The sequence below is a fragment of the Genypterus blacodes genome, unplaced genomic scaffold (assembly GCF_046128005.1).
Source record: "Genypterus blacodes isolate CSIRO-AG114 ecotype Tasmania unplaced genomic scaffold, CSIRO-AGI_Gbla_v1 ptg000063l_1, whole genome shotgun sequence".
Classification (NCBI taxonomy): Eukaryota; Metazoa; Chordata; class Actinopteri; order Ophidiiformes; family Ophidiidae; genus Genypterus; species Genypterus blacodes.
The window spans coordinates 963,089-983,497 of record NW_027466875.1 but is presented as its reverse complement, the minus strand read 5'-3'; the positions used below and the strand labels follow the sequence as shown (position 1 = coordinate 983,497).

At 43.7% G+C, this 20,409-nt stretch overlaps 2 protein-coding genes across 2 annotated transcripts; both read left to right on the top strand.

The window, feature by feature from the left end:
- Window positions 1–281: 281 nt before the first annotated feature.
- ube2s (ubiquitin-conjugating enzyme E2S) lies at window positions 282–4,665 on the top strand. The gene is made up of 4 exons (XM_076154784.1): window positions 282–457; window positions 1,328–1,475; window positions 2,653–2,843; window positions 2,942–4,665. Exons 1-4 carry the CDS (start codon window positions 455–457, stop codon window positions 3,308–3,310), a joined length of 711 nt encoding a protein of 236 aa, XP_076010899.1. The 5' UTR covers window positions 282–454; the 3' UTR covers window positions 3,311–4,665.
- Window positions 4,666–12,165: 7,500 nt separating this feature from the next.
- On the top strand, window positions 12,166–17,442 carry shisa7a (shisa family member 7a). The gene is made up of 5 exons (XM_076154579.1): window positions 12,166–12,917; window positions 13,556–13,710; window positions 14,083–14,148; window positions 14,432–14,617; window positions 15,370–17,442. Exons 1-5 carry the CDS (start codon window positions 12,166–12,168, stop codon window positions 16,404–16,406), a joined length of 2,196 nt encoding a protein of 731 aa, XP_076010694.1. The 3' UTR covers window positions 16,407–17,442.
- The last annotated feature ends 2,967 nt before the right edge of the window (window positions 17,443–20,409 follow it).

The following is a 20,409-nucleotide window of genomic DNA, read 5'->3' as shown; positions in this document are numbered from 1 at the left end:
TGTCGAAATTGTTATCGTGTAGTGTCACAGAGTAGTTCGATTCACAGCTTTATCAAACCGATTCAATAGTTTCAATGTCTCCAATAGGTTTGTCGGGGTGGGTGTGCGTTTTTCAAACACACCAATGGCTGCTGAGTATCTGTCATGTATCCGTGTCTGATTAGCTGTTGATGCTGTCAGTCACAAAGCAAATACGGCGTGAACGACGATTGGTGTACGTGTCCTGACGTAGCGCGTTACGAAGCTTCCCATTGGCCAGTAGGAGGAGGTTAAACCGAGGATTGTATTTTTGTTCCTGTGTCAAGAAAAAGAAGAAAACAGCAGCAGCGGCAGCATCTTGCGAACCCCGGCGAGTTTCCCCATCAAAAGAGTTTCATCTCACGTTAACGGAAACTTCTCTTTTTTGCTGACGCCAGACATACATCACTCAGATTACACTCGAGTCATTTCAAACATGGTAAGTCTAGCTAGCCTAGCTTATGCTCACTGCTAACTGGACTAGCTTCTAGCTTTATCTGATGTTAGCCGCCGCCAGTCGACGAGCTTTCTTGTGATGGTTTGGTCTATTTGCTGAAATCTCTGACGTTAATTAATAGCTGGCATTTACAACCTATGCGATTAAGTCTTTTATTTAAATACAGACACGAGCCCCGGTGCCGCATCATGAAAACTTGTCAATTTCAATCCACCAATCGTCAACGGCTTTACCTGATTGTCGCTAAGCTAGTGTAGCTAATGAAACGCTAGCTCGCTAACCATAAGTTAAACATATCTGTCAGCCTGTAATGCCTCTGCGAAGAATATAGGCCGGAATCTATGAACTAACATCAGATGACTGAAGGTGTTCACGTCAAATGCGTTAACGTTAGATAAACTTTAAACTTGTTTGATCTTTATGGGATGAACTACCAGTAACTTAGCTAAGTGACGGTGCGACTGCTGCTTCAATGGGAAAAAGTTTGTGTCCGTCTCAAAATAACCCAGATCCGTTATTCGGACCATTATTGACTATTATCGATTTATCGTTGACAACATTAAATCTCGCCCAGAGGCAGAAAATAAAAAGTGGTTTCTAGCGGCTGAACTGTAGGTCATACCATCAGAGGAGGGTCATACCATCTTTGTTCATTATTGGATTGATGAACGTGGCTGCCAATATAGAACCATAATGATCGACCAAAGTCACAGATTCGGTTCATTTCTGTCAATTGTCTGTTAACATTCATTGATACCTGTAATTGATGTTGTACTGCAGCTGTCCCCTTGTTTGTATACAGTGTATATATATGCATTATACATTAGTAATCATCAGCATGTCTTTCTCCAGAACTCCAATGTGGAGAATCTGCCGCCTCACATCCTTCGCTTGGTTTACAAAGAGGTTTCAGCTTTAGCAGCAGACCCGCCTGAGGGCATCAAGATCTATCCCAGCGACGAAGACATCACAGAGCTGCACACGGCCATAGAAGGACCCGGTAAGAGTTCACACTCTCACTGGACACTGCTTCAATTAAACTGTTTGAAAAAAATTAGAGAAATAATGAACGCATCATGTAAGTCATCTTGTATTTTGTTCTTAACACTATTTTCTAATATTGCAGTACAAATCATCATCTGTGTTACGTTGGATTCATTTCTCTCCACTTATCAGGCCGTTGTCCTCACTCACTGTTAATACCATTCTGATGTAATATACGATATGCATATTATCAGGCAACAATTGTGTGAATATTTAAAAAAGCTCTTAGATTTTGACCCTGGTTTATCTGTCAAAGCTTTTTTTGAGCTGAATCACTCACTCTAAAGATCAAATATGACCTGTTAGTCCTTTAGGATGCTGGAAACGTCACTGCAGTGTTTGTAGGTTTCTTTTATATTCCTCACACAATGACAACTAATAGCAACTAAAAGCAGCAACCACCTGATTCTTTCAGCTTGTTTCGGGATCTGCTCCACCACCACAAATGCATTTACAATGAACAATCACTGTCTGGTGGCTGGCTGATCCTTCATCTGATGGCCAAGCTGTTATTTTCTGCCTGAGGTGACGATCTGCGCCGCTGTCTGGTTTGGTTACGGTTAACTGTCCAAGCTTAGATCACGTAGAAAGGCGTCTTAAGATGATGGTGTCACCTTTAAATAGTATGCAGGTCACTCGTGGGAATCCAAAGACGCAATCAGAGATCCAGGCACGAAGTTGTCCCCTGGTCCTCGGCGTGTTGATCCTGTTTTCCCAGGTTCATATTAAATGCAGTGTTAAAGGCTGCATCGAGCATGCACTGCAGAGTTTTATTTAAATCACCGGCAGTCTGTTACACTGACTAATAGTGGCAGCTAAAATGTGTTGAAGTGCTTTCATTGATGCACTTTTCATGTGCAGAGTGCCTCTTGATGAATGGGATCATGTGTCATTGGTACGGAGTGACAAGTAGGAAAGTCACAGAATTGATGAGTTTGTGGGCGTTGCATCATCACCTGCACGGGTCCTCATCGGTGACTTCACTGAAGTCATTTATCACTGAGTCCATTTCTGAATTGAGGCTCTATATGCAAAAAAAAAAAAAGAATCTGTCCAATCACTGACCCGGCTCTGTGTTTGTGGAGCGAGGTTGGCCTCAGACTTGATGTGATGAATTCTTCATGTCTCGACAGAGGGAACTCCATTTGCTGGTGGCATTTTCCGGATGCGACTGGTCCTAGGGAAGGACTTCCCTGCTGTTCCACCCAAGGGGTACTTCCTGACCAAGATTTTCCATCCCAACGTGGGTCACAAAGGAGAGATCTGTGTCAACGTGCTGAAGAGGGACTGGAAGGCAGAACTGGGCCTGAGACATGTTTTACTCGTAAGCATGATCATCAGCGTTTGTTGTCCTGAATGTCAACTTTGATATTTCTACGTCTTTAACAGAAAATCTCTATCTTCCCCTACGTTTCCTTGTAGACAATCAAGTGTCTTCTCATCCATCCGAACCCGGAGTCGGCTCTGAACGAAGAGGCCGGGCGCTTGCTCCTGGAAGACTATACCGAGTACGCGTCCCGCGCTCGCCTCCTCACGGAGATCCACGCCATGGGCGGGCCCGGCGGGACCTCCGGGGCCCCTCAAGACCCCAACGACGGCCCGCAGCCAAAGAAGCACGCGGGCGACCCCATGAAGAGAGCCGGAGCGGGCGCGGCCACCGTGGCGGCGGCTCTGGCCAACGGCGCCAACGGAGCAAGCACCACCACCAGCAATAGCAGCAGCAGCAGTAGCTCTAATAACGTAGCAGGGAAAAAGAAAGCCGATAAAAAGCGAGCATTGAGGCGACTTTAATACCTCCACATATTTCTCAGTGTGCGTGTGTGCGTGTTTGTGCGGGAGAGTGTGTAAATATAAATATTGAAGTGTGCTGACGATGTTTTTGTTCCCTCTTTTTGTTTTCTCCCTCCTCTCTCATTCTGCCCCTTTGTCCCCCTGTCTCACCCTCTCAGTCACCGGTCTGTCTTCACCTGCTGACCGTACAGCTTCACTCATGATTTCCAATCCTTGAGTCCGGATGAAAACTTCTCCTTTTCATTCCGCAGGCATCTTTACTAAGCAGAACATGCCATCCGTCGTCTCCTCCCCCCCTCCCGCCCCCCCGTACATTCTGAATGAACGACGCCTGGTTATGGGTCTCACTGTGCTACAACACGGCGGTTAATGAGGAATAACGATCACCTGGGATAAACCGTACGCTTGACGTCAGACCTTTTTAATGCCTCCTGGTAAGGTTCTGCTGAGGCGGTACTGTGTACTGCTCAGTCAGGCTCACAGGCCCGGGCAGTCTGAGCTCAACCCAGGTGATAACGCCGCGTCAATCGAAGACAGGAGCAGTAGTAATAAATGTTAAAGTTGTTAAAGGATTATGCAACCGTACGGATTCAGCAGAGTGAGGGACACATTGTTAACGTCTCGCAGAACAGCAACAACTTTTTAAAAAAACGGTGTTTTTCATATTCCAATGTGAATTGGAGGCAAAGGGACGGATGGCTGGAGCGATCAGTGGCATATAGGACGTCTGTCAGTGTTTCTTTCTACACTTTTTAAGTTTTTCATTTTTCTAAACTCGTTTCACTGTCCAGTATTTTCAAAAGGTTGTTTAAAATTGATATATGCATATCCAGCTGTCTCGTGGTTGTATGTGCGTGCCTGCGTGAGTGCGTGAGTGTGTGTGTGTGTGTGGATGATCGGCTGTGAGGGGACAGGGTAGGTCACCAGAGTGTGCTGTAAGAAAGAAGGAATCATCTCTGTTACCTATTTTACGCATACAGTGATGTGTGAGTCGCTTAAACTGCCCCCCCCTCCCTTCCCCCCCTTCCCTCCCCACCCCACCAAACTGTACCTGCTCTCAAATACCCAACACTCCAACCAGCCTTGTGGGTACCAGAGAAGACATCAGCAGGAAGACTTCCACACGTTTGATAGAAAATCGTCTCCCCCACCCATTGCACTGTTTGGGCCGGGGTTTCTGAGGCAGGTCTTTTCTCTTTTCTAAATGCGTGCAGGGTTTACATTTCCCAAGGAAACACTCTGACACGCTGTCTTTATTTGGATAGAAAAAGGTGCCTCTGAAACTCTCGCAGGCTGTTGGATGGGTATTTTGTGTCGATTTTAAATTATTTAAATTAATAAAATGGAAATACCAGAAGTGAAACAGAAGATGAGTCATATTTCCCCTCTTCCTCTTGTGTCGTACTGTGTCAGACCTTTAGGCTTTAGGCATCCTGCCTTCCAGCGGCGTGGAGACGAGCTGCCGTTTTGTTGACATGTCATAGCACTTTAGTTTCCACAGTGACGGAATAACCATTATGAAGGAAGCAATAATTGCATCCACCCAAGCAGACCAGTGAGTGAAAGTGCACCCAGTAGAGCGTCATTGAGCACTTTAATGAAGGGCTCCACTGGCCTCTGTGCTGGAGACACGCAGTGGGCCGCCCACCTGCGTAGAAATAGCAGCCTGCCATCCAGGTAATTATCAGCGCCTTCGTACACACCTGGGGTTCCACACAGCTCTGACACCTTCCACTAAAACCCCATTTTAGATGCGCTCGCCTCCCTCTTTACCTGAAAGCCTTCAGGAGGAGATTTCCACCCTGATTCATGTTGAAATCATGTTTCGTTGTCTCCTCACATGACTGTTAGAGTGATGGCAACATGGAGTTTACTGGACAGAGCTGGAGCATCGATTACACTGGAAAGATGCAGAAATAGGGGAATATGTGTCAAATTCCACACCATAACATAAACATTACAGGGTTCTTTTATTTATTTATTTGCGTTAATGAGCATTTGGCCCTGAAGAAAGACTGAGCTCAGCTTAATGTGAATCTGGAAGCATTCTTGTTTTCACTGTGGGCCAATGTAGAACAACATTGCACAACTGCCTTCATTCATTTGATCTCTCCAGTGAGGGTGAAAAAAGCTAGGTCTCTCTCTCTCTCTCTCTCTCTCTCTCTCTCTCTCTCTCTCTCTCTCTCTCTCTCTCTCTCTCTCTCTCTCTCTCTCTCTCTCTCTCTCTCTCTCTCTCTCTCTCTCTCTCTCTCTCTCTCTCTCTCTCTCTCTCTCTCTCTCTCTCTCTCACACATAAATGATGGACCTTTGTGTCCTAAACTTAAATAAATGTCTGATTTGCTGGTGAAGGTCTCTGTCTAATTGACAGTTGCGTTGCTGCTCCAGTGTTAAAGCCTTTGCGCCACTCCGCCGCTCTCCTCTCCCCCCTTCCCCGTTTTCATTGCTTTCATAATTGCCACCAACATAATGACACAGTTGCTGTGGCAACCGTGTCTTTCTCTCTTTCCTTTTCTGTGTCTTTCTCTCACACATACACGCGCGCGCGAACACACACACACACACACACATCAACACTCCTTGGATCTCAGATGGTGTCTACTGACTTTACTGAATCGCTTAATTTGTCAAGTTTTGGCGTGATCGTCTCATATTTTCACTCTGGTTTTTGGAGCATATCCGTCACATTTGAGCGCATTATCTCCGTTTCCGATCGATATTGTTCTCCGGTTGAAATAGAAATATGATTTAATGAAGGAGGGGGTTCGACATCAGGGCGAATACCACCAGTTGAATGGGTTTGATGACCGTCAGCACCGAAGAAGAAGAAGCGCGGAGTTGCGAGTCTCATCAGCAACCAGTTTGATCGACCAATCACAGGGCTCCCTCACTGGCGGACCTCCGTGAGGCCAGTCGCAGCAGTGAGGCGTTGAAACCCATCTAGCTCGGGGGAATTATGAAGGGAGACAGCCACGGTCCGTTTCGGATGCAGAAAAGTTGAATCGGAGGGGGAGAATTTGGCAGCGGCTGATGGTGTGAGGTCGCAGCCATCATCACTATAGACAACTTACAACACACAATGTACAGATGTACAGTCGATTAACCGTCACAAGTAGAGAGAGAAAACCTGCAGAATAATCGCGTCGATCACCGAATCTCTTCTTTATCGTGCGCTTTCTTTCTGGCGATTTTCCTGTTGCGCCGCATCGGATCACCGAGAAGCTTTTTTGCGGTCTTGACTCGTGTGAGCAGCCGAACAGGTGTCAGATGCAGCAGCAGTCGGAGCTGCTCGGATCCTCCTCAGCAACAATAACAGGCTGCCGTCAGATCCAGATCCAGTGCGCAGCCTCTCTGTTCTCCAGCATCAAACCCCACAGCAGCGCGCAGGTAAGACACGACATGATGCACCTTTACATGAACGCACTAACGGCACATATAGGACTCCATGACTGGGGGGGTTTGATAGTGTTTGATATGGGTTCACTGTGTGTTTGTGAGGATGTTAAAGGGACTTTGACATCTGTTTATGGGCGCATCATCCGGGCTGCAGGCTGTCAAACAAAACATTGGGATGAAAGCTGCGCCATAGGAACTACACACACATACACACACACACACACACACGCACACACACAGGGCGGACATGTTATCCATCACTTCAACACTTCACACGACAGCACATGGTGTTATTATAAATGTATTGATCATTAGTCCATTGATGAGGACACACACACACACCGTCATATCCAGCTGGACACACACACATTACACACACACACAACACACACTGGCGCGGGTACACCCACGCACTCTGAGCCTATGATACATGCAAGCCATGTCCATCACCTGCATGCTTGTTCTTTACAAATTGCAACTTATTGTGTTCATGAAGGGGAAACATGGAGCGTTAGTGCATCGCAGCGGGGGTCCAGTCGTCGGCTGATGCAGAGTCATTGCGCAGCTTCTATTCACTGTTACGACCTGAAGCATGTTGTGTTTGTCCGCAGCTCGCAGTGTATTTGAATGTCTATTGCACGGAGATGATTTGTAAGGCAGGATTCTTATTTTTCAAACAGACAAAAAAGATAAATTTGTGTTTTTATTTCCCAGCTAAAAAACACCTGTTGGAATGGTTGCACGCCCTGCACAGTTTGGCTGCAATGAAAGGCTGCATTGGGATGAATAAATGTGTTGTTTGGGTCGAGTTCCTCCATATAAATGCTTAAGATGCTGCAGGGAATCTGTTAAAATGCTTTGTCGCCCCCTCCCCCCTTCCTCCAGTGGTCATGTAAGTCAAGGATGCAGCCTGACAATTGTGAACTCCTTCATCCTTTGGTTCCCATCCTCCTCTCCCTCTCACCCTCTTTACTGCATTGCCTCAGCAGCAAGATGTATATGTAGAGATTGGTGAAAGGGGGGATATTTGCTGCTGTTTGCACGTTGAGTCACCTGCAGAGATGTAATGTTCATTGGCGTTAAAGACTGAGGATGGCTGTGGACTGACCCTCTTTACCGGGAGCATCTTGGAGGGGGAAAATGCATTGTGGTTTTGTTGTGCACTGCATGTGTTTGGGGTGTGAGTGGTGTGGCTATTCTGTCAGAATGCCCCCAAGATCTGAGCGGAGTCAGTCAATCAGAGAATATGTTAATTGGAGGTGAAGGATGATGGCAATACAGTGTTCATCCAAGTCATGTAAGAGAGAGGCAGATGTGACTTTGAAATCTGGTTTGGTTAATGGGTGTAGATTGGATTCAGCCTCCCTTCTCTATCACTGCTTCTTTCACTCACACAGACAGAGCTGCAGTGCTATTCTGAGAGAGTTAGCTGCCTCAACCCACGCACGGAATCTGAGAAAGAGAGAAAGGCAGAACCAGGGAGAAAGAGGAGAAGGAGGGAGCAAGAGGAAGAAAGGAGTGAGGTAGAGAGGTTTACAGAATTCCCACTATAGTGTCCCTCTCTCTTTCTCTTTCTCTTTCTCTCTCCCTCTCTCTCTCTCTCTCTCTCTCGCTCTCTCTCGCTCTCTCTCTCTCTCTCTCTCTCTCTCTCTCTCTCTCCCTCTCTCCTTCTCTCTCTCTGTCACACGCACGCACGCACACACACACACACACACACACACACACACACACACACACACACACACACACACACACACACTCACTCACTCACTCACTCACTCACTCACTCACTCACTCACTCACTCACTCACTCACTCACACAGCATCTTTCTCTCAGTCATACATTCCGCTCTCTCAACTGATTTGCAGTCTTGATTAGCACTCTCCTGTCATATTATGTCGTGTGTTGCATGTATTTGCAGATCTGTGTGGTGGTGGTGGTGGTGGTGCTGTTTGTGTGATGTGCTATGTTGTATTGGTAAGTGCTGGGAGAAATGTACTTGATTCTGTGCCACCCACACACCACCCTCCCACTCACGGTCGTCTCTGCATCTATACCTCTGGCTCTTCCCGCTCGCCACAATCTCTTTGCTCATTTAAATCCCTACCCTGCATTTATCCCTCTGCTCTCTCTGTCGCTCTCTTTCTCTCGCTCTCTCTTTCTCTTTCTCTCACTCTCTCTCCCTCTCCCTCTTTCTGTTCTTTGCCTTTTAAGCAGCTTGTTCCTCCTGTAATGGAACAACTAACACACTATGTTCCCTCCTGGTAAAGGGTTGTAAAAAGACTCAAGATGTTGGAAACAAAATACAGACAAAATGATTCAAGCCCAAAATATCAGATTATAAATGGGGGTTAAAACACCATTTATTGTTAATACAGTTTACCTGTATGTTCTCTGTGTTTTATTGACGCGTCTATTCAGTGCATTATCCGAATAGGACACTAGATGGCGCATAGTTCAAGTAGGGGGGGGGGGGCTACGTAGCTACTGAAGAATCATTCCTGCATATTGTTGTCTGCCTCTGCTTTTTAGTCTCAAATGGATAAATGTTCATGTAAACCTTGGCCGAGCCCTCGCTAAAGGCGCCCCAGTATAGTTTCAAAGTAGAGCCCCATCAACCCACCCACCCTCAGACGTCTGGGCTCCATTTGGTGCATTTACGCGACGTGTGTAAACACTGTTATACTGAGCTCACTCTGTCACGCTGCAGCAACAACAACACTTCTTGTTGGAGAAGCTGGACGTTCAGTCAATTATTTGACCGTATTGGCGTGCAAATAAATGAAAATGATTTTTCAGGTGTCGCGACTCTGTGTGCGTGTGTGTGGACAAGCGCCACACTCTCTGTTACATAGAGTGTGGCGGGAGCATTGAGTGCTACGGTTATGGGTTGCCTAGATAGACAGGATTAAAGGTAACAGTCCTTTCAACAGTCAGTCCACCAGCCTGAAAATAAGTAAGTTTTTTAAGTAAAAATCTGGTTAGCAAAATGTTCCACATTGCGAAATGCTTCTCGCTTATAGATTCCATTTGATGGCGTTTACAAAGAGCAGCCTGTGGACACTTCCAGGAGCAGCCTGAGGCCTGAGGCATCCATTAGTTTGGGCTTTTGCTGACATTGCATTGCTTAAATCACAATGTAGCCAGGACCAAGTCTTCTGAAACTAATGGCTCATGCCCCAGTTGAATCATTTAACACGTTAATCATTTCAGTCACTTGCATTAGTGTAAACGTTGCGTTGTTTGTTGTTTTGAAAGGTTAAGGACAAGGATTAGCCCGCAAGCTAACACCTGAAACTAGCACACCTAGTCACTGAGGTGGGTGACTTGGTGTGCTAACAGAACAAGAATAAGATCAATTGTTAATGTTCTGACATTAAAAGCCTAATATTCTATTTCACTGTCAGCTGTTTCTTCACTACAAAGTCCTGTTGCAGCATGTTCACAAACCAAGACAGATTTAAGAAGTTAAAGAGAAGTAACAAATAGGTTTATTCTAAATATTGTAATACTGCACTCAATGTAAAACTCTTAACGTGAAATGCAGTTTGGTAAGATGAGTTCATGTTTTTATGGTTTCTAATTTAAGTTGCGTTCATTGAATTCAGCGAAAATATGGGCACACTGTCATACATGAACAAGCATATTGGTTATTGAGAAGTACCTGGTGTTGGTAATTATTTCAACAGTTATGTCTGATGAGTTTAGAGATGCCTTTATGTGTTAAAAAGCAGCATAAATTCTACTGTCATGCTGCACAGGTCTGCCATTTCAGTCACGGGGTCTGTACTCACTCACCAGGGCCAGAGGGACACATATGGACATACAAACACACGTCACTTTATGTATTGGGTATGAGCACATATGTACTCAAAATGTGATGAGTCCCAATGTGTGGATGTGTGTGTGTGATAGTGTGCCAAAAAGGACAGCTTGAAGATCTTGCTAATTACATCTCTCGTTTGGTTTACAGTGGACATCATCGCTCGGCCAACACAATCCAGGGTTGATTGACGGCATGTAGACCTGAAGAAAAAAATCAAGCAGATCATTCAAGACGACGGAAGAAATTCTCCTAAAGAAAGTTTTTTGAACATTACTCAGAAGGTTAGAGGAGCATGTAACTGAAACAAGAGGAGACCTCAGTGATTTCAGCATTCTGTCTCCCCCATCTGTGCCTACATTCTCTGCAACAGATAGGGACGTTTTGATAATTACATATAATTATAATTTCTGTGGGAGACAGATCTGCCTCTGTCTATTATTGCCAACACCTCCAACACAATAACTTCACACATTTACATATTTCTCCACAAAAGTGATATTCTTTGAACCTCAGAGGCAAATCAGGAATACATTTACTTACAGAGACGTGTCACATGGAAAAGCACTGCGCTATTCACTTGTCTTCACATGTCTAATACGCAGATGAATGACACCGGCAACTTTTGTGCCTAAAAGCTGAATATAAAATCGTTCAGATCTCAAATTAGACACTTAGTCCAAGTTTACAATGTATTTTGCAGGCCAGGACCTGTTTCATTGGTGTATGCTGACTCCTGATTTTCACTTTTTCCAGTTTTCTAGAAAGTAGGCAGCTTCTTCCTTTTTACAGTAACAGTACGTGCAAGGCCAGTATCAAATCATTTCAAAGATTGAGATGAAGTACATGGTGTAACTGTAGACATAATTAGAGCAGCTCAATGTGGACATAATTCCTTGTTCATAAAGATCTAGTTCAGCTCAGTTCAGAGGCAGTCCTCACTTCTATCACAGGTTCATTTTCTATCTTTTTGTTTACAATTGCCAAAAAAGCACAAAATGCATCATTAACAGAATTGGATTTCATGCATTTTGGCAGCAAAACATTGCCTACTGAGAGTGCCAACTCTGAATGTATGTAGTGCAAGATTGAAGTCGTCAACGAGGAAGAAACAAGATAGAACTGTAAAACTGTTTACATTTGACAACACTTGGACACAGACAATTGTTTTTTCAAGTGCCACAGTCGTCACAGGAATGTATAGGACCGTGATACTTTTCGGGACATTTGAGTCATTGTTACTGGCTTCTGCAATTTAAGAAAACATCCATTAGATCAGATTTCATTTTTGTTCTAGAGAGGAAAACGAAATCAAACGATGAAGTCATTACACATGGACAGTTAAAACAATTTTAATAGCATTAGAGCCCACCACTGATTCGAATAGTTTTTTTCCTACTCATATTTTTTATTCCTGGCTCTCTGTTTAAATGTAACTCATAGTGAGATTGTGGAGGAAAGAATCAAAGTCGGATCATCCATCAGAGAAAATATTGCTAAATTATCAAAATCTGAAAGGCCATGCTTGCCACTTGAATAGTCCACATGCCATTTTAGTGAGTTAAACTGCAAAAGCGGATACAGCATTGTAACATCATTGACTCAACAACAGAAAATAGATCTCTTAGTCATGTAAAAATGACGCCCACCACCAGTCTCCGAATCCTCGCTGTCTCCTTGCTCTCCCTCCTAACTGCTCCCCTTACCACCATTGTGGAGACCTCTCCCTCCCCCCCTCCCCAGAGCACAGACCACTCAGGGACGCCATTCACTGAGGAGCCCCAACCCGCCCCAAGCTCCCCTCTCCTTCTTGCTCTCCAGGCCAACCTGCAGCCAGCTGCTCTCCGGGGCAGGATCAAAACTGCAGAAGAGCTTTCAGAATCGTCAGAGGTCGCGGACACACCTCCTCGACCTCTAGCCCAGGTCATGTTCCCTAAAAATGTGACTTCAGACGCCCTCGCACCACCCTTAGGTGCAGCCAAAGTGGCGCCTCCTCCGCGCCGCCTGGTGGACGTGGATGTATGTCGGGGTTACTATGATGTAATGGGACAATTTGACAGCGCTTTCAACTGCTCCAGGGACAGCTTCATCTATTGCTGTGGAACCTGTCACTACCGCTTCTGCTGCCCAGAGAGAAAACGACAACTGGACCAGGACCACTGCAAAAACTACGACTCTCCAGACTGGGCCAAACCACAGACGGATGCCATGATTATACCAGAGGATTTTGGTCCTGACCCAGACTTTGACCCCTTGAAGCAGCAGAGCCATAACACAGGCTTTGTCATTGGTGGCGTAATCGTGTTCATGGTGGCTGTAGCTGTGGGTATCAAAGTGGTGTTCAACAAGGTGCAGCAGGAGGCCAACCAGCGAGATCTCAATATGCCTCGGTGAGGACAAGACACTGTATTCATCTTTCTGTCGTTTTGTCACTACATTCTATGTATGAAATCAGGTTTTCAGGACTGCATAAATGTCCCAGATTCATCATTTTGGGCACATAATAATGTCATTAGTCATCCGCTGAAACATATTTTATCCTCATCAGGGCTGTGGCAGAATTGATGGCTCTTTTCAATCTTGTTGCTTTTCATTTCCTACTCGTTTTGAATAACGTTTAGCAATGAATACATGCATTTTGGTATTTGTAGAGATTTCTTTTTTCCACCTTTGGCCAATCCGGTGGAGCTTAGGAACCAGTATTAACTAAATAAACTCAACCTTCAAACATAACCCGCTCATTTTGCTTACCTGAGTATATTGCAATATGTTGCAGAACTTCATTATTCATTGAAAAGATTTTTAAAAGATTACAAGGATATGTAATATAAATATGAATATTTTAAAAGTACATTAATTCTGCATTCTAAGCCCCAAGGCCTTTATTGTCACATAAATGTGGTAAATCTGCAATTTCATCTATTGTGCAAACAGAAAACCTTGCAATTTTGCCGTTTGGACAATAGTTTATCGCCTTCATATTTAATGAATAATGTTTTCTCTGTGCTTGTCTCTAAAACACCATCAGAGCACTAGTCGACATGTTGCGGCACCAGTCCAGCCCAGTCCAGCAGGATGAGAGAAATAACAGCGTGGCTCTGACTGTGGGAGATGGAACAGGAACACTGGGGAGAGCTCCCAAAAACCTGTACGCTCCAGGCGTGCTGAGCAAGGACAACAGATGTGAGGGTCTAAGGCTTTTACACTGAAAAGCACTATATTTTGCAAAACTGGTCCCTTGAAACAGCATCACATCCATGCAAAAGATAATTTAAGAGAGACACATTAAGGCAGAACAAGAATCTTAAGCATCGACACAGGAGAGATACTTTATCAATGACTTGAATGATTTCCTAATGTTGAAATATTTCATCTAGATAAATAGACAGAAATCTGGAGAGCAATCTTAATGCTGCACATGATGCTGTTGATCATCTGTGTGTAAGAAAGATGATGTGCGGTGATGCAGATAGATGCAGGCTAAAATGCCAATGAAACGGAAACTGCCTGACATCCATTTTGTGAGCTGATTACCTTTTGTTTTTTGTCTGACAGTGGGCAATTTGCAGCACAATTTCATCCACTCATCAGGCTCCAGCCCCAAACACACTGCGACGATCGGTAAGGCAGCTGGTGAAAGCCAGCCTCCTATGTAAATTACATGTAATCACCAAGATGCTTCATTTGCTCCAATCACTTTCATTTTAAGCTCAAAAGTAAAGGTATTCATCTCAACAATAATAATGATTATGATAACATTTTTCTTATGTTGGTGTTGGAAGCTCAGATATGTGTTCCTGTGAATGTTAGCAGATTCAAAAACTGTTATGTACAGTGAGTGTGCTATATCCAGAGGAGCAAATCTCATTAACACACAGTCTCTTTCTCCCTGCGGTTTCTGTAGAACGCACCCCCCGAATGAACAACGCTCAGCTAGCAGCTGGAGGTACGCTGCTCTCCAGCAAACACAACAACACCAAATCCCAGCCTGCCTTCCACCATTCCCTGCACAACCTGGCTCAGCTGCCTCCCTCCTATGAGAGTGCCACCAAGCCTGAACTCAACAGATACTCATCACTCAAACGCCTGGGTGAGTACTTTTATTTGTTTGTCCCTCCCCTTAAAATGACATTTCGGCAGCTATTTCGTGACGACTGAGGTTAAACATGGAGAGACTTCTGTAGCATACATTTAATCATGACACAGGTACAGTGAGAGGATGGAATCCATTATAGTAATAATTTGTCATGTTTGCGGTAGAAATTTGAAATGTTACTAAAATGACTATGTTACATCAATCCAGATGTCTGTGTATTGCAGAGACACAAACATTCACCTTTCAACACATAGAACTCCACAGCATAACGCGTAATTTAGCAGTGTGTGTTATTTCCAAACTGAGGAAGTGTGTCCTTGTCACCGCACTCTATGGATGGCTACTGGTCAGCCTGTTTACGTTGTCTCCTGTCTAAACCCTCCCAGAAGAGCTGTGGAAAATGACAGCAACATACCCAGCAGTATAATTAGAACTGGCAATTTAAAATGGCGGAATATGAGAAAAGGTCATGCACCAATTTTCTCAATATTGCATTTTTTATTGTCATACCACTGACTGGATGCAATTCAGTCACTTGGGGACCACAATTACTTTGAAATGACACATGGTGGAGGGACAAATATGACTTGTGAGAAAGAATACTTTAATGTCCTGATGAAAGCCTTTCTACTCCAAAATTCTAGTCTAAAGTCAGTAATTTCCCTCGGGATAATAAAATTTCATCTTATCTTATCTTATCTTAATAGTACAACTGATAAATTCAAAGAATGGATTTTGTCTTCCAGAGAAAGGTCTTGATGAGTACTCGTCTGGCTACTGCACCACAAAGCGACGGCCTCACACAGCCCAGCCAGCGCTCCAGTCGTCTCAGCACCACCTCCACTGGGGTGGAGACTACACCCTCAGTGGGAGAGGAACTCTTCCCAGACATGCTGTACGTCCCTGGATCCCACCTCCACCTTCTGGCATGCCTGCCTCACCCACCCCGAACCCTTATCCTTTGGACCCCCCAGAACCCCAGTACAACCCCAACTACGACACTCTCTCTAAGCCCGGAAAGAAGGGGAAGCCCCAAGACCAGCTGCTGAACATGGGTGATGTCCCGGGCAACACGGGTACCCTCTCCAGGCTGTCCAAGAACCAACAACATCAGTACTACAAAGCCATGGCTGCCTCCAATAAGAACTCGAACACGCAGACCCTCACCCGCAAGCCCCAAGATAGGCAGGAAAGGCAGGATAGGCAGGAAAGGCAGGAAAGGCAAGACAGGCAGGACAGGCTGGATAGGCAGGAAAGGCAAGACAGGCAGGACAGGCAGGATAGGCAGGACAGGCAGGACAGGCAAGATAGGCAGGAGCGGCTGCTTATGTCCCCAGACCATTTGGAGGACAGGATGGGGGCCCCCGGAATGGGGGTTGTCGATCCATATGCCCACACAGGAGGGGCTGTCCCCACGCTGCCTCGCCAGCAGAAGGCCCAGTCCCAGCAGAACGTCTGTGCCACCCCCTCCCTCGACCGGCACCACATGATAAAGATGAACTCTCACCCTACATCCGGAAGGGAGCAGGAGAGGACCACAGCTATGACGGGGCACATGAGCGGGGGAATGGGCTGGGTGGGGGAGACTCCTGGGGCAGGGGTAGTCATGGGAACGGGAACACTAGGGGGCCATAGCGCGAGAAGGATGGCTTTTGCTGCGAAAAGGCAGAACACCATTGAGCAGCTACATTTCATCCCCGGGGGAGGAGGCGGGGGATCAGGGGGAAGTGGAGGAGGCAGCCAGGGGATCAGGACAGGAAGTAAAAATGAGGTGACAGTGTGAGGTTTGTGCGTTATGTAGATTCTGAACCTCATTAAAAATTTAGGAATAGATCACCCCTCTGCATCTGAATAATAGATATATAACTACGAGACATAAAAATAGAATAAAAGCATAATGTATAGTAACAGTGTAAAGTGTTTAGGCTATTCAGATTAATGTTATCTGGTATTTAGATGAATATGATGATATACTATATAAAATCTAAAAATTTAGGTGAGAAATATCTGTTCCTATTATGTGATAGCCTACATCAGCCATATTTTGTAACAGAATTTGCCATATTGCCATATACAGCGGTGCCATTACTTGTAGAAAGACTGACCAGAAGAGTGAAACAAGACCTACGGAAGAGTTGTTCATAGTTTTTATATATGTCTTTAAAAAAAAGCACTCAGGAGCCATATTAGATAGGGAACCAGATGATATCAAAAAATAGAGGAGCGGGCAAGGTTGATGAAGCGGATCACGTGGAATATCGGATGAGAATTTAATGAAGAATTGAGCCAACTACCTTCTGGACTGTCCAATAGCTCACCCTTGCCAACAATGATTTATTTAAGTGAATCCTTCGGGGAACAACCCTGTGGACCAGATGGGTCTGAATGAACCTGATGAGGGATTGTGGAGATTTGACATTCTGCTGAACCAATCTCACACCCGACACAGGGAGAGACAGCTGATTTTTCTTTTGTTGGTTTGTGTTGCTTCCTATATCAATGGTTGGACGAGGTGAGGGCTGCTTTTGAGTTTGAACTCCTCTGACTGGGACACAGCAACGTGACTCTATTTGCAGGATCCTATGACTAATTTGGACTGTGGACGAACCCACACAACCAATCTGGTGCCTGGGTTGCGTAGTTCTACATGTGACCTTACATTATATCCACAGAGGAAGCAACTCTCGCACACGCATCACTGTTACACTGACGTGTACACTGATACTAGGTTTAGCTGTGGGTGAGTGTTCCTTAATGTTCCCGTCTGATCAGGACCTTATTGTAAAAATGGGCTAACCAAATACTATTGAGCCATCGGTCGGTTATATTGAAAAATCTTGACATCATGAACGCACCAGTCAAGAGAAGTACAGAAACGACATCTGTGTTCAGTTTACCAATACAAAGACAACCTGCTTTAATGTAGGTTGCACATGAGGAGCATAGGTTTTCTGTCGAGCACAAATGAATAGACCATGACGCAGAGGTTGCACTTACACAACTGTCCTTCAAAGCCATTTAAGGAGATACAAAGAAAATACCACAGAGGAAGCTGGTCTGACAATCACCATTTTATTATTCTCGCCAGGTGACATATTATACAAGTCATACACAAGTGATATTTTGTAGAGTTCAAGGCTTGGCTTCAGAGCGACCCAAAGCCTCTGAATCAGGAAAGACGGCAACAAGAGGCCTTCTCCTGTGTGGCTCCATGTGCCGTAAGAGACTTGGATGGTTGGGAAGCCCTTCCCATCCTCAAATGAAGACCTTGCTGTATCATAACGCACTTCAGCCATTATAAGTTACAAAAAAAAAGGAAAATAGACAAAAAATCTTCATCAATAACAATGCTTATCAATACTAAGGGCTATCCTATACTATAAAGTATGTGATATCTGTGGTCCATATAAATGCTATCTCTTTCTCTTGATTTTGTGTTGATATTGTCATGATGTATTAAGTATTAATGTGTACAAAAAACAAGAGCAGTTGAAGCACAGTTCAAAGAGAAACACAAAACTTTGCACAAAATCTTTCCCCTGATATTTGCACCAGATACAGGCATATTTTGTATCGTGTCCTCACGGTTTACATTCTGTGAAAGCAAGGCTGAATGTGTGACTGATCAATGGAAGGTATTGTATCAAGAGAGAGGATTTTTAATATGAGATAAGTACTCCGATCAATGACGGAATTTGTTTCTGCTTGGTTTTTGTTCAGTCATGTGAAAGGTTCTGAAGATGAATTGCTGATAAACAGAAACACAGACTTCATTTGGACAATCTTCCTATACACAGTGCTAAATGTAGTTGTAATGAATATGATGGAGTGTTATTATTAATAATTATTCTAACTGTTATTGTTATTATTAACAATTATCTAATGATGTGATGTTCTTTTACTTGGTGGGATTTAAGTGTTTATTGTTTTTAGATAAATAGCATCCTGGTTTTTCATACATTTGGTCACAAATTCAAGTTTTTAGAAACATTCCAAATCTTGATGCATGCCAGCTCCATTTCATTGAGAGGCATTTACAGTATGTCTGGATCTAAGGTCACTCATGCTTATGGCCAGTTTCCAGCTGAATGTACTGTGCCTAGACATCAGCCTTATGACTTCTTGATCTCAAGTGATTACTTAGGTTTCCAATCTAGTACAAAACATCAAGTGTTAAAATCTACAGCCTTCTTAAATGTTTGAGTGTAGATATGGTTTGTAAAGAGCCAGTGGGGGATGAAGATGTTTTGGATGGGCCAGAAGTTATTAAAACCACCAGACTTACGAAATATTGTTGCCTCCACTACAGCAGCCTGACCCAGTAACTCATGGGTGGTACACACAAACTCCATGATGCCATAATGTACGTGTGTTGGGATGTATGTTTATAAAACAAGCAAGAGAAATGGAGATTGGATGGAAACCTGAATGCTTTGAGAGCAGTGTCTTTTTCAGGGAAATAGGACAGACAACATACAGTAGTATTAGATTTTTTTAATAGAGCCACAAAAGGTCTGTAGCAAAGTCTGTAAAATCTCACAAGCCATATCCATCAAAGCTCATTTTCACAATTTTATAAATGGTTAATCTAATTTGTGCAAGTATTGTATTTTGTATAGCTAGTACAATCAGAATATTTTAATGAGTGATCTCTTCGACATTAATTTGAAGATTCAACAAATTATGTGTTAGTATTTAATGAATTGTACAGTGCCAAACTCATAACATTTTGTTGTCTTTCTATTGTCATAGCCTTCTACATGACAACAGGGGTATCCCCTTTTCACAGCTGAGAACTAATACACAGACAAGTAAGCTTAAAGGCTAATTTTCAGAAAGAAATGAATGAATATGGTGTGTATTTTTTCATTACCATTATGAATTCATTTAGACTGAGGATGGTTAACGGCCACTTGAAATGTAAATTATTTCAGTAAATTGTATGGACAGAGAGAGTGTCCAGTAATGAAATTCACAGATTTATTTTCATGCCTATAAATTTCAAAATAACCCTTTTGTTATTGTTAAATGCATCGATCCCCTTGGATACAACAGTGACTTACAAAGAATTTGTATAATAAAGTTGGTGGAAAAAAAACGTTTTATTGTGATTCATTTTAGAATGTGAAGATGTGAAGTCTTTTTCTTTAAGTTATTCTCTGATATATACAGTATATCACGAGCTATTAACAGGAAGATAGATTTACAAACTAATATTTGGTGTTCCTGTATGAGATACACACATATAGTATGTTTTGTTTACCATATACAGTATATGGGGTACAGATAGTATCAGCATATATTAATATGTACCTTTCTCAGATAGATATCAGCTGTAACGGTCTATACTGCTATTCTACTCTATTCTGTAATTTCACACTATTGACTTACCTATTGAACCCATCTTAGTGTTTAAGATTTGTAAACCTTCCTTTCCCATTAGACCTCTTTCTCAAAGCAATAAATCCCATGTTGTGTAAAGTCTCAAGAGCAATTTTCAGTTCTACTTCATCATGCATTGGCTCCACAAAGCTGTCTAACTAATGTCAAAAAGACTCTTTTCAAACTTCAAGCTGCTCAGCTCGTTTTCAGCTGAACACGTCCTCTGCGAGAATTAAGCACTCACATAGACGTGTTAATGGGAAAGTTCAACAATAAAAGACAAAAATTAATTATTCAAGGAGTAACTGCAGTGTCTTGAAACTGACTTTTAGATATAACGTAAGTCAGTATTTATTTCTATAAAACTGCATTACTCACATCAAACTAGTCTGGGAGTTAAACAG